Below are 17,494 nucleotides of genomic sequence, written 5' to 3'. Positions count from 1 at the left end.
GTTTCGTGATCAGAGTTTTTCTCACGTTGGTGGTTGTCCACTAGAGGGCAGCACTGCTTTTTTATCTGACTGCTTTGATCTCTGCAGGCTCTGTGAGCAGCAGTTCATTGAAAAGCAAATGTGGACCTCAGTTAATTTTTACAGGAAAGGCGGCGTATTTGGATATTTCAGAAATAACCAAACTGCAGTTGATTTTTGCTTTAAAACATTGTATATTTAAATTTTATTTAATTCCACTGTTTGTGAATAGTCTACAACGCAACAATTTTACAAATAGGAATATATAAATGTTTTGATGTAAAAATGAAAGAAAGGTATTCTTGATGATTTTCCTTCTGGGTTGACAATTTTATAAGGAATCAAAGAGAATGGGGTAAGAATTTATTTGTTTTACTCTCTGGTTTTCTGTTAAGTCCCATCCCACCCCACCCCCACCAAACAGACAAACCAAAAATGCTCTGGAATAACTGGAATGTTTCATATCTCCTTTGAGAAAGTGCACTTAGATTTTCTTAGCTTTCCTGTATAAAGAGAATGTATTCGTTGACAAGACAGTGCGGGGAATCATTTTTTATACCAATTCTAAAGATTAGAATAGAAAATAGAGAGTCCTAAATTCTGATGGTAGCTTATTTTTTGTTTGAACTATTCTCATCAGAATGTTAAAGGAAAACACTACAATATTGCTGGCTTTTTAAAAAATAATAGGGAAAAATACATTGCTTTGGATAAATTCTCTAAACTTGAATCACATGTAAATTTTTTCTCAATATTAATTCAATAGTGTAATGGGCTTAACTTCAAAATACATTTTTATAGTCAACAAAATGCGATTTTTTTACAACTTACAAATTCTCTGCCTTTTAAAAATGTTATGCTATATTAACTCAAAATTATAAGGGTTTATCATTTTAAATCCTTTGGAAAATAATACTCCAAATCAACATGCTTTGGTACTCGATGTTAGGAGGCTTATTCAAACTAGTATTTCTTACGTATAATCATTGTGCAACTTCATTAACACATTTGTCAACTTTGGACTAATTATTTTTATATAGCTAGGGCAGGGCACTGCATCTTGTGATCATCTTTCTTACTAATAGGATTCTGTCTGCTTCAGCAGACAGTAATTGAAGGCTTCATGTACAGAGTGGGGAAAAAAAAAGTTTTAGCCTGAGTGGGCCATTGTCACAGCTCCTGGTAACCAGTAGAACAGAAAACACAAGAAAATTGAACTCAGAATAGAAAAATCAGAAACCAGGAAGACTATCCAAGAGAAGAAAAAGCATGTCTTTGAGCTGTTGCATTAAGTGTAGCAAATATGATTCTGCGTAAAAAAGTTTTATGTTTGTGAATACCCTGGAGATTGATGCAGCCTCTCAGATAAATATTTTTAAATTCATGTTGTTCTATCAACATTTCAGTTATTAAAACAATTGAGTTGTAGGATTCTTTTCTTTCCAACAAAGAGCCTTTAAGGTCCATAGGCATTTTCCTACAAATCTAAAAAAAAGTATGGTTTAAGTGCATGAAGGAGTAAGTCCATGCATCGTAAATAATATATTTGCTCAAATTTGTTGTCGTTATTTGACCTGTTCTCATAATTTTGTCAGTAGTTAAAACAAATTAACTTTTTTAGAAGAGTAGTACATACTTTGATTTAGGTTTGGCAACCACCTTATTTCATCTTTTTCTTTAAATCTTAGGAATTCTTATGGACTTCAAAGATTAAATGTCAATTGCTAGAGATAATAGACAAAAAGACATTTAACAAGATGAGATACAAATATATGCAAACAGTTTTACCTTCTCAGTTGGTGATTAGAAACAGTGAGTGCTTGGTGGTAGAATGAAAATGAAAAATTATGAAAAATACCTAGCTGGTATCCTTTTAATAACATGGAGCCCATCGTACATAGGCAATACATCTTTAACTGTCATCCACTTATTTGTTCTCATTTGTGGTGTTACTGGTGTTCGAGGTTAGTTGGTCTCCCAGTCGTCCCTCCCTACATTACAGCTCCATTCAAGGTTTTGTATTTTTCATTGCTGGTGTCTCTTTTGAAGGAGTGGGGGTGGGGAATGTTTGTTTATTTTTTTTAATCTTTAAAGGCAGAACTTTAAAATGTGTTGTGACAAAGCATCAAGTCAAGATGCTTTGAATTACAGAATATTACAAATCAGGTACACAACTTTTGAAGAGAAAAATCTTCCTTCTTAAAGTTTCTGGAACAATAATAGATTATATGCATATTAGGTAAATAAGAAAAACCTTAATTTACCTGTTGACAGATAAAAAACGAATATTAAGAGGGCATTTTGCATGTATTAAGAGAATGTGTGTGATCTAGAATCAGAAAGCTTGGGCTCAAATTCCTGCTCGAACCATTCACTAGCTGTGTGTCCCTGAGCGAGTTTCTCAACGTCTTTGGGCCTCAGTTTCCTCATCTACAAATTGATCTGGCTCAGAATCAAATGAAATAATGCAAGTGAAGTACTTAGTACCCAGTGCACACAGCACTTAATAAATGATAGCTGCTATTATCATTACAGTGATCAAAAACTTCACAGGTTTTCTGGAAAAAAATTGTCACAGAGTGATCTTAGTTTGAGGCCAAGTACAAAGGTTCTTATGTCAGCCATTAAATTTAGTATGCAGGTATTTGACCCAAGCTGTCTTTATAATCAGTGTTTCTTACATCCCAAAGCTAGCTATTTGTTATTTACTAACTAGTACTCTTTCCATAACTATCTTTTAAATGTATGTAAAAGCATAGCCTGTTTGGGAGTTAAATGATTAATAAATTTTGGGGGGAGGGGGTGGCTTCTGCTTTCATGGACCAAAACAAACCAATTGTAATCATGCTGTGTTCCAATTAAATACATCCTTTTTGAACTGTGAAATGAGAATGTCAGAACATCTGATCTTCTGGTCTTCTGCTTTAAAACACTGCTTCTATCATTTGTGCCCATTAGAACATACAGACCTAGTTAAAAGGCAGTAGCTTTCACACCAGGTAACAGATTTTATTGCTAGGATGATTCGCTTAGCGTGTTTCCACTGCACTGTAAGCAAATGCCTCTTTTCTTATGTGCCCCTGTTCTTTCCAGCATTGAGCATTTTGTGGTATTAGGATTTTTAAAACAGGTACAAGACACTAGTTTTAATCTCTGTAAACATACTGACATGAAAATTGACATTTGTCTCTGCTGAGTTTATATTATTGTAATATCAACCCTAAGTTTTAATAGAAAAGAGATAAAATGTGCCTTGGGGCTGTGCAACCCTGACAGTCAACAGTCAACAGGAACTTTTGCATTCCTTTTCAGACACAGCCTTCTTCTCCGTGTTCCCAAGGCACAAGTGTTAAGTAAATAAAGACTATCATTGACATAATGATAACCCTGTCAGAAATAGGGACCTCTGCTGAAATATTTGTTGAATGAAGATTTGGTGATGACCACATCTGTGGGGAAAGTTGCATAAATGGGTGAGACAATAGAGCCACCTAGTATCTATCATCTGGTGACATGGTTTAACAGAAATACAGAAACGGGGTTCTCCTATGACGCAGAAGAACCTCGAAAACTTGGACAAAAGAAATGCAGAAACCTGCAAGGGGTGATAGAAAAGAGAGGTCATTTCAGGGCTGGTGATCTTGTGTTCTCTCAAAGAGGCAGCTGAGTTGCCCAGTTCCTAATCTCTTGTATGGGCGTCTAAAGAGCAGATGGGTGTATATGTCCAGAGCTTTATAAAACCTCTTTAAAAACACTGGCATGATTTCTGTTCCTAAACCAGCTCTACTTACAGTTGCTTCTCTCGGTGGAAAAACTGCTCTATCGGATTCCTTACAAGTCTTCAGCATGTTTGGAGAGAGTACACAAATAAATGTCTACGAAGGTTTCTAACATACTTTGTCTACCACACATTAGCTAACATTTTAAAACACGAGTTAAAAGTGTTGATAATATTTCCATCTTAGTAAAATTAGCATATTTGTCGTGCTTTTGATGCATTATTCTAATTATTGTTGGAAAATTGATTTTCATGATTCTATTTAGGCCAAAAATGGCTTGTTAGGTGTCCCCACACACAAAAAAAAAGAAAAAGAAAGAATCTAATATGTTATGAGATTTTGATGTCATTTTTTTTTAAAAACTCAAAAAAGAAATTACTTTTCATTTAAAAAGAATCTGCTTCCTGCTTAAGTGGCTAATATTTTAATTAAGTCAGGAGTGAAGTTTTTCTGAGTGTCTCCTGATAAACTCCCTCTTTTATGTTGATGGTAATTAAACAGATCCCCGAGGACGCCGTGGGCTCTGTGCAAGGCCCATGCTAATTGTCAGACATGAGACACTGACCAGTTGGTTGGCTCTTGAATAGCCCACAACGCGCTGTCAGCGCAGCAGTCTGATTTTTATGTATTGTGAGCTGCTGTCAGGGCTAACTGGGTGCCATTGTGGCTGAAGATGTTGCGCAGATTGAGGCAGATGGCTCAGATTCAGACACGTGTCCTCCAGAAAGGGGAAAGGGGATCGGCCCTGCAGAGCGGGGTTGCAGCAGGTCACAGACCTGCTCTACACTTGCTAGTGTTTTCAAAAGCTCATGCGCAGCAACTTTGTTTTTCTCCAGTCATCCCTGCAAGCAAACCCCCTCCCCCCCCCGTCCCCCCCAAAAGTGTGGAACATGCTCTACGTGGAAAATGGAGGCCTAGGAGGGGACCGCCCTCTTCCCGTCTCTGGGGCTCAACTGTGCAGGCAGAATGAATTAGCAGGATTGACAGAAGTTCATTGTACCTCCAACGGCTTTGCAGTCAATTGCATTGCTTAAAAGGCTAGTTTTGCTTTTAATTTCATGTAATTAGTAGGTTCTTCGTGTCTCGGAATTTAGTAATGGAGCCTTAGACCTCAAGTTTCCTCTTTTACATTCTAAAGCAGAAAGAAGATCTAACGTTCTGAACGTTAAAAAAAATACAAGCGGAGGGAGCGGGGTGTTGCATTTGGCTGTCACGTGATTTTGTTACATGTCATCAACGTTAGAGATTGAAGTTGAATATTTAACATGTCTGAATTCATTGAAACTTATGAAGAGTTCTATAATGCACACAAAATTATCTAATGTCTTGCATAATCATTTTCAGATATGAGGAATTAAAATTTCAAGCTCTTTGAGAAAGGTACCTTTTTCTTAACACGTTTTAAAGATAAAAATAGAGTGGTTTATTTTAAATGGCGCTATGCATGGTGAAATGTTAAATATCAAATGAATAAATGATTCCCAGATATGTAGTAATAGAGAATTATTCACATGCATCTATTGTTCAAACTAGTAAGTAAAATAGAACTCCTTTTTCTGTTCTGTTCCAAAGATACACGGAAATTACCTGCTTGTAGTAAGCATGGTGCTGGGCAGTTTATTGATTTTTCAGAAGAATGCTTGGCTTTGGGTTTTTGGCAGTAGGGAACCTGTAATAAATTATTGAGAAAAAAACGAGTTATTTTAAGCCTATTTGAATGTATGCTGTCTCCTTTTTTCCCCTCATGATAAAAGGTCTCTCTCTTTTCTTTTTTTTCTTGCAGGTTTGCAGCTAAAACTGTGCACAGTGGGTCATTGATGCTAGTCACGGTGGAACTGAAGGAAGGCTCTACAGCCCAGCTTATCATAAACACTGAGAAAACTGTGATTGGTTCTCTTCTGCTGCGGGAGCTGAAGCCTGTCCTGTCCCAGGGGTAACCTGCTCACATCTGGACTTCAGAATCTGGCACACAACAAAAGTGCCTGGCATCCACTACTGCTGCCTTTCATTTATAATAATAGCCCTTCCATCTGGCAGTGGGGGAAGAATACACTCTTGACATTCTTGTCTCCTGCTTTAGAATGCTAGTGTGTATCTATCATGTATGCAGTACTTTCCCCCTTTTCGCTTTGCTAACCAAAGAACATATATTTTACTGTCAGTGATCTCAACTTCTAAATCCATGTGGCATTTTCTCTGTCCTGCTACTCCTGGCCTTCTCGGCTCCTTTCTCTTTTTCAACAATGATGGACATGAATTAGATACTTAAAGTTCATTGTAAATCATCTTCCCTCTCGCAGGAAGCAAAAATTAGCCTAGAAATAGTAGTATAAATGGCCTCTCAGCTTGGTATGTGAAAATGGGAGAGCATACTTTTTTAGAATTAAATTCAAAAGCAACGATTTATCTGTAAAATTTTGTTCTATGAATTTCCTGGTGTTGTAACTGGTTATTGACAACTGTCATCATGAAATTATCTCTGAATAATAAGATAAATAAACTAGCACCTGAATAACATTTGTCTTTGCATTTTTAATGAGAAATTGTTTATAATCCTTAAGTTCATATGCTGAGGTTTCCTTAAAATAAATATTTTGAGTGTTATATTATGCAGAGAAACAATGGGGTTTAGTTAGTGAAAGAAAAACTACTTTCAAACCAGGTAGATTTTCTACTTATGTCATAGTTAACTTCAAGAAAAAAGTTGATGTGTTTAATAACAAAAATAAAAATCTTCATGTCTCTTTATGTACAATTTTGATTTCTTAGTAGAGATCTGATTACAAGGCCTGTTACAACTACTGAAGAAATTCTTTGAATCTCATTGTTTCTTTACAAATCTCGATGCCCAGCTTTGATGGAATGACATGCCTTTGGAAACTAACTAATATAAACTGAATGATAGAAACCTTAAAAACTAGTTATATGATCAACATTTTAGCACTTTTCCCTAGAGTGTTTATTTTATTGCTAACTTAGGCAAGGTACTGTTTTTCTTGATTGTTCTATACTCAGAAAACGTCTTCCTAATACTTTTAAAAGTTGAACTTGTATTTACCTTTCTGATACAAGCTAGTAATAGGCTTTAAGACAGTTCCCTTTGTATAGAGCCACATAATGATTTTTTGAAAGTAAAAAAGAAAGAAAAGGTACATTGATTGAAACACTGTAGAACATATATAAAGAGTAAAGAAAAACAGAAAAAAACATTCTTGGAACATTCAGGCTGTGAAAAAATTATTTAGATTTTTAAGTTTGTGAGCTGGAGAGAGCAAACAAGCTTATTAAAATTTCCTGCTCCTGAAATGCAGCAGTTACTCTGGGGGAGGGATTACTGTGGTAGACACATGTTCTCCCTCACTCTGTAGACACGTATACTGGGATAGTACTCACACCAAGAAGCACCTCTGTAATTGCAACCCTGTGGCATTTCCATTATTAACCCTATTTCTTAGGGCTTTACAACTTTGGGTTTTTAAGTCAATAACTTTTTGAAACACTGTAAAGAATTTGACAGGCTAAATACTTATTTTCTGAAAAACGTATTTGGACTTACTGTCATCAAAGCAGAGGGGAAAATGCATGTTGTGATGTAGAGATTTTTATTTTCCTTAAATTGGGGCACTCATCTTTGAAAATAGATCACGCATTTGTCTGGCTTTTAAAACTAAGAAAATTTCAGTAGGATTTTACCTTTGAATAAGATAGTAATTTTGACTGCTAATTTTTAGATTTAAAATGTATATTAAATTAATATGTTGTGGTATGCTAACAGTTGAAACCATTTAAATATCAGTAGCTTATTATCATTAAAATATTTTTTCACATAAGTGAAATTAGAAAAATGACCACAGTCCCAAGTTTAAGGTTTAGGGTTTTTTTGTTGTTTTTTTACCTTTCTTTGGTACAGTGATTCAGAGTTCCTGGCCTCATGTTTCCTTTAACTTTATCATAATCCATGATTACCTTTTAAATTGTTACATTGAGTCAGGTTAGTCAATGTTGCATTCTTAATTCCAGCTATATTTTTTCATTTTAATGTCCACTTAATGGGACATTATATGTACACCAGTCTTGAAGAATGGCTCTCATAGTACATTTCAGACTGAGCCTCATTTTTGGTATCACAATACATCTGCTTTATTATAAGAAAAGGAGAATGTTTTTATTCTGAAAAGACTATAATAATGAACTTACTTATCAACTTAAAAGACTGGATACTTGCCCTTCCCAATAACTATTTGCAAACATTTGAATAACTTTATAGTAAGCTTATGAAAAGTTTGCCCTTGTAACTTGTGTTTCTGTGGTTAAAATTTTAAATGTTGGGACTTCCCTGGTGGCACAGTGGTTAAGAATCCGCCTGCCAATGCAGGGGACACGGGTTCGAGCCCTGATCCGGGAAGATCCCACATGCCGCGGAGCAGCTAAGCCCATGCGCCACAACTACTGAAGCCCACGTGTTCTAGGGCCCGCATGCTGCAACTACTGAGCCCCCATGCTGCAACTACTGAAGCCCGCACGCCTAGAGCCCGTGCTCCGCAACAAGAGAAGCCACTGCAAGGAGAAGCCCCGTGCAACGCAACGAAGAGTAGCCCCCGCTCGCCCAGAGAAAGCCCACGCACAGCAACAAAGACCCAACTCAGCCAAAAATAAAGTTTTTTTAAAAAGATATTTTTTAAAAAATTTTAATGTTAATATTAGAGAAGACAAGAATCCAGAATGACAAATAACATAACGGGAGGCTTGGAAAAAAGTTGGAACAGCTAAAGGAAAACCTAAGATCTTTCACCTTCTTTGTGTCCCTCTCTGTAATCTCTCTGACCTTATAGAAAACTTTGTTTAAAGGGGGAAAACTCTTTCCCATAATGGGAGGGGAGAAGAAAAAGCCCTATGTTACAACACAAAATTAACAGAGCCTTACTATTACCTTTCTATTTAAAGACCCCGTCCACCGAGGAGCATGACAGACTGCAGTAACCCTTGTCAGGGATGTGGGAAAACAGAAGACGTGCTCTGTCCCACAAGAAACCTACAGTCCAGTTGGCCATAAATGAAGAAATGGCAGTGTGGACTTGGCTAAGTTAGTGAGCCCTAGTTTGTAAACAAATCTCGCTTACGTACTAATACAGGCTCAACTCCTCCCCCACCCCTACTCGCTCCAGGTGCCAAGTCAGCCCCAGAGGCCTGCTGAGCCCATGTCCTCACCTCCACCTCCCCTCTCCTCTCCCAGATGACCCGACCAGACAGGGTGCACACTTTGTTCCTCCATCAACAGGAGGTCAGTTAACTGAAAGACAATTACTTTCCCACCTTGTGCTTGCTTATTTTTTTTAAATCTTTGTCCTTACCCGCTACCTTCCAACTTGGCCAGTTACCTCAGGAAGTTTTCATGATCACTTTCACTCTCTTCTCAAGATTTCAGAGAAACAAAAAAATCAAGTTTGTGATAGTGTTGTTGTCTTAGGTGAATGGAAATTGTGTTTAACAGAAAAATATGCCCTTCGATGGACCAGAAGATTCTTTTCTGAGTCTTCACAGACTCCACCTCCTTTCTTTATATGACTTCCCAACAAATAGCATCCGATACAATTAAATGAGTGCTTTACTCTCCTCCTATTTTGGTGACATTACTCTTTGTTTTTTTCCACCACTTTTCAACTGTTATGAGTAAGCAGAATTTTAAGGTCTGACCTGGAAAGTTGATCACCGTGTGTAATTGTTTTTTGTAAATAATGTGTAAAATGTTTAAAATCTAAAACATGTTAGAGTCCACATGATCACTTGACCAACAAACTTGGGACACCGCTGTTTGGAAGCTGAAATGGTTTCCGGGAAAGATTGTGAAGCAGTGGCATGATTGTCAGATTGCCACCAGTAAGAGCTATTGGGTTTAGGGGAAGGAGGGATCCCTGGGCTAGAGGGATCTGAGAAGGTTTGACTAAGGCAATGAAGCTAGCTCTTAAAAGTGGGGTGGCATTTAGAAAAGTGTTTCCAGGAGTGAGAGAAGGGAGAATACGTTGTTCTCAACTGAGGCTGTATCTTAGAATCTTTTTAAATACCTTTGTACAGAAAGCAGCATTGGCCACACACCAAGAAGTGATGTGTCCCCTTCCTTTCCTTGCCCTCATTTCTCCTCTTGCGCCTGTCACAAAGCCTCTCTCCTGAAGCCACTCCTCAAGCCTCCACCTCAGTGGTCTGCAGCAGTTTCAAGAAGAAATGAAGGACCGAGATGTTAGGGATGGGGCTATGCTGAGCTTGTGAACCGCACAGAGGCAGAAAGAAAGGTAGGAACTGTCGAGCTAGAGATCAGGAGAAACAGGCTTTGTTGGTTGGTCGTAGTCTCCTGCTTGTAGGTCAGTTTTAGATATTTCCTTGGGGATTGTTTCCTGTGCCATTGCAGGTTCCAAAATGAGTCTTTTCAGACTTAAATGTAGCTAAAGAATATTAAGTTCCATTGGTATCTCTTTCCTGGTTAAGTGATTTTGAGTTGAAGTGATGCTAAAATTCCTAATCTCCCCTCATGTTTGTCTTTCTCTGGAGCCAGTTTTATGTACATAGTCACATGTATATGTAATTCCTAGCTGGTTCATTATGCACGCTGAAGACCCCAAACCCTCAACTCAAATGGGGACTTATTACAATGGACTAAACCTGTCTTTAGTGACATTCTGAGACACTGGTTTCTCATTTACAACCTAGAGGGCCAGAGATCAGGCTTAAATGTAGAAGAATCTTAATTCTGAGACCTAGAGATGTTTAGAAAACCTAACCAGTAGATAATTATGGGCTCATTCATGTCAGAGAAGACTGACATGAATACAGACTGCGCATGCTACACAGGTGCTTAGAACCGGGAAGCCTCACCTTGCCCACCCTTCTCATTAACTGGCAGGGGTGGGGTAGTGGGTACCAAGGGGAAGGAATCAGAATATGGGAGGGAGGGAGGGAGGGAGGGAAGGGAGATCAGCTCTCTCAACCTGTACCCCAACCAAGATTCTTATTCTTTTTTCCCCCTAGAAGAGCATCTTCTTCTCAAACCATGTAAGAACCAACTTTTTTTTTTTAAATCAATGGGATGTGAATGAGGACTCTTGTTTCACGGTAAGGTCAACCATCTCTATGGGTAACAGTGAGGAATTGTTAAGACCATGACCTACAAAAAGAAAAAGGTTAAATTCTGCCTTTGCAAAGTAGTTAAGATAGGTTATAAGAAGGTGGGCCCCTCACCTAAACGTAAACCCCTCTTTCTAAAGAGTTCACCATTATATGCTTATTCCCTTTTGTAGTAAACTTAGGGTAAGGTGTGAGCTCAAACATGCTGCCAAGGGAAGGCTAATACAGAAGTTTGGGGGGGAAAAAAAACAAGCATCCTCCCAACCGAAGGTTTGCTTTTTTGAGCCTTCAAAAATGAAGCCACCATGAGAGGGCCTCTTACTGGCATCACACCAAAATCACCATCACCAGGGGTGCTCTCTCCTGGACCCCAGAGCCTCCATGTTGCTTGGGCCTCATCAAAACCGTAGGGCCTAAATAAAAATATTTTGTAAAAAAAAGTCATGGGCAGCTCTGTTTTCTAATTGAAAGTAATTATGATTTCTGTGCTGTGGTGTAATTGCCTAAAAAAATGTTATTTGATGATTAAGATTCTGGAGTGAATTGTGTTCTTTGGGCTCTTGTACCGGTCCTCCATCAGGGACTTGGTTTCAGCGGTGTACAGCTGCTGGAGTTGATTTACAGTGCTGCAGCTGTGGCTGGTCATAAATAAATCCTCTTATATAGTTGTTATGAACACCTGTTAGATCATCTGTCAGCAAAGCGCTGTTCACATTTATCATGGTGCGGTAGTTATTTTACCTCAATCCATTTCCAACTGACTCAGCCTCCATTGCTGGATTACTATTACCACACCATAATCGCTCGCTCCCACTCCATGTTACAACTTGCAGATAAAAGATTTCACTACTTGGCCAAATTTCATAAATAAAGGAGCAGTTCAGTGCAGTAAAAGTTTATTTTTGTCATCATTTGTCACCCCATTATTCTATAAATCAAATGGAATAGCGCTATTGCCAGCCCAGGCGTTGCTGTCAGCCTTAGGCATGGAAATGGTCCGTTTCTTCCTTTTAGATGAGATGACATGTCTTTCAGACTTAACTGGCTTATGGCTTTGTTTCACCCATTTTATTTTATTACCCCTCCAGAAAAGCCCTGGGGAACAGAGAGACTTAAGGAGTGAAATGGAAACAGAAAACGCAGCCTAGCACTCTGCTTAGCTCAGTGATCTGTGTTCCCCCATCCCGTCACTAGGAACTTGACCACCACCCCACCCACACACCGAGTCCTTGGCTGAGGACGCTCTTCATAAACTTCTGAGGGATTATAGTTTCTATTTAGGAAAGGCTATTACAATGTGGAGTTACAGATATTGAAATACCTGATATATGTCTCCAGAGACCCTCTCGATTTGACAGGCTTTATGCAAAGAAAAGACGAACTGGTTTCTTTGCTAAGATGCATTTTAATGGCTCTGAGGCTTTGAAAGGGAATGGTCACCCCGGAGTATGTCTTACCCCTGAAGGCTTGTCAGCTGGGGAGCTTTGGAGGAAGGCAAGATTTATTAACAAGTTGTGAACTCTGTCTCGGGCAAAAGTCAGAGGAAGGCAATGTCCCTTGGTTAAAAGAAAGAGGACAGAAAAAGCTGAAGGGATGGGGTAATAGAAAAGGGTTTATAGTTGATATTATACTTCCGAGTTGGTTCTAATTCAAGTTACATTCTTCATAGTCATTAGGTAGCTCATAAATTCAATAAAGTGTTTTACTGTTACTATAAAAATGACAGGAGGGGGGTTTTATGTTGTAAGTTTCGTTAGTTGCTCTTCCTGTTTTATGTTGAAGTTCTCTGGCCATTATGTCATTAAACTCCTTGGAGTCTGAAGGGCTCAGGCCCCTCCATTTGTTGCCTGTGTGCACTGGGCCCTGTCAGCCCAGGCTGGCCGGACCACTAGACGCTTAGAGCCAGCTGGCCATGGTGCCAAGAGGGCAGAGCTGTTTGTATCTGTTATTTCACGAGAAGCAGCTTCAGTCTATGAAGATGTGTAGCGAGGAGGTCTGGGGTGGAGGGACAGCTTTAGACAGCCTGCTCGAGGGTTTCTTTAAAATTCTGAAGAAAGAGTCCTTTTCATCGGCAGGAGGAGGACTTGCTGGATGGGGTGTCAGGAGCTCCAGGCTCTGTGGACCCAGGAACTGTTCTCTGCATCAAGATTGGTCGTGGCATCGACACTTTACTAACTTAACCTTCACATAGCTTTAAGTCCTTGGTAAAGTCGCAAGCAAATTTAGAGTTGAAATCTTATGGGGTTTTTTGGAAAGGAAACTCCACTCTCTTTTGGCTGTGTTCTTTGATTCCAGAAGAAAGCAAAGGGCATTTCTGCTCTAGGAAACTTTGCTTTCTCCAGATGTTTGTTTTGAACAGAACATCCACATGGAAACAGCAACTACTAATTCTCTGGCCAGAGTGCATCAAGGCCTTAATCTAAAGCCTCCCATCCATCCAGCTGTCTGGCATTTGCTATTATAGGGCACCAGCAGAGAAATGAGGCTGTGGCTTTATCACTGCACCCTGGGTGACAACTTGATTTTCTGCTTTCACCGCAGGCAGCAGCAGCCCAACATGATGGGGCTGTTAATTTGTGCATTTCATGGTGTCTGTCAGGGGGGCTGGGAGAGGAGGGCTTCAGGGGGAAGGGAATGGAGCATGTCCCAGCCGCGGAAGCACCTGTCTGCATTGACGGCACAGAGCACTTCTTATTAGTGTGCAGGTCTCTAAATGCAGCCCGGGGATGACAGCCTGGCATCCCAGCACCCACACACTGTGACAGGCGCCGGCAGCCGGTCCCATTGTTTGCCCTTGACGAGCATGTCATTAATGGAAATGGAAGAAAGTGAGGGCCACATCAGTATTCAAATAGCCTCTATTCTCTCTGCCATTCACCCCGCTGGCTCAGCCTGCTGCAGATTTCCTTCTGCAAGCCCCTCTTAGACTTTTTTAAAAAACAGATTTATTCGCAACGCATACAAATCCTTTCCATGTTGTTCCTGGTTTCTTCCAGTCCTGTGTTTGCATCCACCTCTTTAGGCTGGATTTAGCTAGATCAAAGGAGATTGGGGTTCTTGTGCGTTGCAAAGGTCAAATTAGCAAGTGCATGCTGTTTGCAGCCCAGAAAATGCACGCTGTCACTCTCAGAGCCCATTTCCTGTGCCTCCTGATTCCTGCGTGTCCTCTGGGGAGACAGTGGCTGCTCTGGCCACCACTCTCAGAAACACCTGATAAAGCCTGTGGCACTGAAGTAGAGAACCTGACTTCTCCAAGAGTGGCTGGCATGGAAAACAACACTCTTCTTTCTCAAGCTTCGTAAATTAAAGAGAAGTTAAGGAAACTGCCTAATAGTCACTTGCTGGAAAGAACTGTGTACCGCGCATGAGTATTTACGGCCAAGTGGGGAGTGACTGGATCCTAAATACGTGTTTCCGTCCCTCAGATCCTGTGTTGGTCTGTTTGCTTAATAACGTAATTAGTGCTCAGAGGGAGGATATTGACGCTGCTGCCAGCAGCCATTGCTCTTCTGTGCGTTTCTCACCTGCTCCTGTTGCCCACTTGGCTTTCACGTTACCTAGCTGTGCACACACACACTCTTACACACATACCTCGCACACACTCCCAAGAGCCCCCTCTCCCAATATGAGCTCAAATCCTTATCCCTCACCTCCACCCCCAAATACACCACCTAGTCCTATGTTTGCAAGACTCACGTCTTCTATGTTCCTAGATGAAGGCAGCAATGAAAGACCACTTCTAATTTCTCTCTGACCTTTTAGTAAGGAAAGGTCAGAAGAACTGCTTGCTGTGCATTTCCCTGGCAGTGTCCCTCATCTGGTATTAATCTGTCAGCGACTCGGGCCCTAGGACACCACCCGTCTTCTAAACCGGCCTGGGTGGAGGCTGAAAATGGTGCCAGCGCCACTGCTGGATGCCTGCAAATGGAACTCAGGGCTAATACCTCAGCAGTGCAGCGTTCTCTTCTTACCCCAGCCAGAGGTGAACAGGGTAGCTCTCACTTTACCATGCTATTTTTTCCCCTGAAACACAGAAACTCTTTGAGAGAAGGAGCCGTGTCTTTCTGTCCCTAGTAGAGGCGCCATGCTATGGTCTGGCACATGGTGGACGTCCACGGAATTGTTCCTATCCGTGGTATCTTGGCCCCTCTATGGACTTGGGCGATCCGAGAACAGATTTTCTCAGGTGTTTATCTGACAACCTACAAAGCCCCCCAACCCTTCACCAGTAGAAGCCCAGAGAGGTGATAATGGTTTAAAAAGCCAGGTGGTAAATTGGGCTTTCTCTACTCACTTGCTTTGGAGCTGAGGGACCCCACCGAGGGCAATTTAAAAGAAACAGAAACAGGCTGAGAACAAAAATCCCAGTGCTTTAGCCTTAGTGTCAGAGTGATGGAAAATAATTTTCACGTTTGATTAATTATTAAGAGATCTGTTTAATAAAATATAGAGAGAGCATTTTGTCTCTCCACAATTGTTAGTATGACCCCAGACCCCTATTTTGGAGGTGAACAAAAAGCTATTGAGGTATAACAATAAATTTTGTCCCCAAGGGTTTTTGCAGAAGTGGCCACAGGGCCATCCTGACAGATTTAAGGCAGGAATCCCACAGCTGACACTGAAATGTGTCAAATCCAGTGGCTTCCGTTGGCAGGTCACACTCGCCAGCCTTACCCAGACATGTGAATAAAGCAAAACCATTGACCTAGAAAGAAACTGTGCATCGGTAGGGGCTTTTCCTTTTTGTTTTACTTTTTAAGAAAATTATCTCTAAGACATAGGTTCAAGTGTTTAGCAGTCTTGAGAGCTACTTATTTCAAATGCAGCAAGTCATCAAGGACTTCTATTCTTTTATGAATAAATTATTTTCAAAACCCCACAATTTCTCTGCCCATGACTATCTTTATTTTATTGGCATTTAAATAGGAATATCTAGGTCTTACGAAGAAATATCCTATACGAAGGAATTAGGTTTCTTGTTTTTCTCCAGAAAAAAAAATGTAGTATTATCTGTAAGACTTGTATGTAGTCTATTTTATTCAACCTCGGGCATTCAAACTAATTTAAAGGTAGCCTCATTTAGTTTTGTGAATATACATATTAATTAAAAAGCACTTGAATAAACATTTTAAAGATTGGATTTTTTATGCACTCGATTTGCCAGTTATTTTCAACTCTTTCTTATGCTCTACAGACGTGACAGCAATAAGCAATCAAAATCAGGCACGGAGATGTTCAGGCTGAGGTTACTCCAAGGTCCCTCTACACACTCTAGCGACTTGGGCATTTGCAAGGTGCACATCTTTTCCCTTCAGGTGGGTGTTCCTCTGGTGAAGGCAGCAGTGAAAGACCACTTCTGATTCCTTTCTGACCTTTTAGGGAGAAAGGACAAGTCCTCCCTGGTGTGGACCACAGGCCCTGGGCAGTCTGGAGTTCCCAGGCTGCACCCTATGGGCCAGGCTGGAGTTGCCAGCATCCGCCTCCTGAAAGGCCTGTGCCAGCGCCAACAAAGTCTGCAGCTGCATTTCCAAAACTTCCACCATTGCCCACCTACTTTGAAGATAGATCCATCAAACTCTCTGGAAGGAATTCCAGAGCTTTTTGTCTGCAAATATTTTCACTCTCCCAGCAGCAGTCACTCTCGCCAATGGAAAGCATAGCATGAAAAACATGTTGCAGGAATGGGGAGAGGTGGGGGGCCTGGAGGGGGGGCGGTGAACAATTTGATCTTTCAGTCACTAACCTCCCCAACTTTCACCCCAGATGGCGCATGATGTGATATAGGGAGGTCATGTGGCCCCAGCCCCTACCACCATTCCTTATGGCCACGTAGTGATCTACTTTGGACCAAAACAAGCACATATGTCATGCTCTCTTTGGACGCCCAGAAAGGATGATTTACAAGAAGATCCAGAAGTGAACAGGGAGAAAATATTAAAACCTATATTGATCTTTATTACTGACCTCATGCTTCTTCCATTTTCTGTATTAGTTTTATAATGCCCTGAGTATATTGGAACAGGACAGTAATACCTATACATGTGCAGTAATAGATATAATTAATGTCCCATGTATAAATGCATAATATAAGTAGTAATACATGTGTGTAATATAATACATGAATATAATATACAGTCAGCAATACATGTAGGCAATTTACAAATAAATATAACACACTGGAGCCAGCTCAATCCAAACCGCCTGGAGCCCGCAGGACCGCCCTGCGCTGCTAAGATTCTGGGCCTCACCCAGCCTTCTGAGCACCCGCTTCTCTTCTCCGCGGCTGTGGTTTGGGAAGAGTGGGCAGCGAGGCCTCTCAAGGCGCCAGGAAGTTATTTCTACTTCCCAGACAATCATGAGACTCATCTCGGCCTCTCCCAACCCGACCCTTTTTGCCTCGGGGCCGTTAAGTGAAGCACACTCGGTGTTCAACCAGCTTAACGAAGGCGCGAGGAGGAGGGGCTTCCCCCCGGGAGCAGGCGCACCGCGCAGGAACGAATCACAGCCCACTTGCGGGAAGCTGGGGGGCAGAGCGCAGGATCGGTGCGGGCTCCGTCCGAGGGAGGAAGGAGGGGCCGTGC

General features: G+C 40.7%; 1 protein-coding gene across 1 annotated transcript in view; it reads left to right on the top strand.

Annotated features, from left to right (window-relative positions):
* AP3B1 (adaptor related protein complex 3 subunit beta 1) overlaps positions 1-6,312 on the top strand; it is a 283,078-nt gene extending 276,766 nt beyond the window's left edge. Inside the window, exon 27 of the mRNA XM_068535546.1 lies at positions 5,581-6,312. Coding sequence (XP_068391647.1) covers positions 5,581-5,734 — 154 coding nt within the window. The 3' untranslated portion in view covers positions 5,735-6,312. The remainder of the gene's footprint in view (positions 1-5,580) is intronic.
* Positions 6,313-17,494: the final 11,182 nt, after the last annotated feature.

Source organism: Eschrichtius robustus, chromosome 2 (genome assembly GCF_028021215.1).
Source record: "Eschrichtius robustus isolate mEscRob2 chromosome 2, mEscRob2.pri, whole genome shotgun sequence".
Taxonomy (NCBI): Eukaryota; Metazoa; Chordata; class Mammalia; order Artiodactyla; family Eschrichtiidae; genus Eschrichtius; species Eschrichtius robustus.
This window is presented reverse-complemented; position numbering and strand designations above follow the sequence as displayed.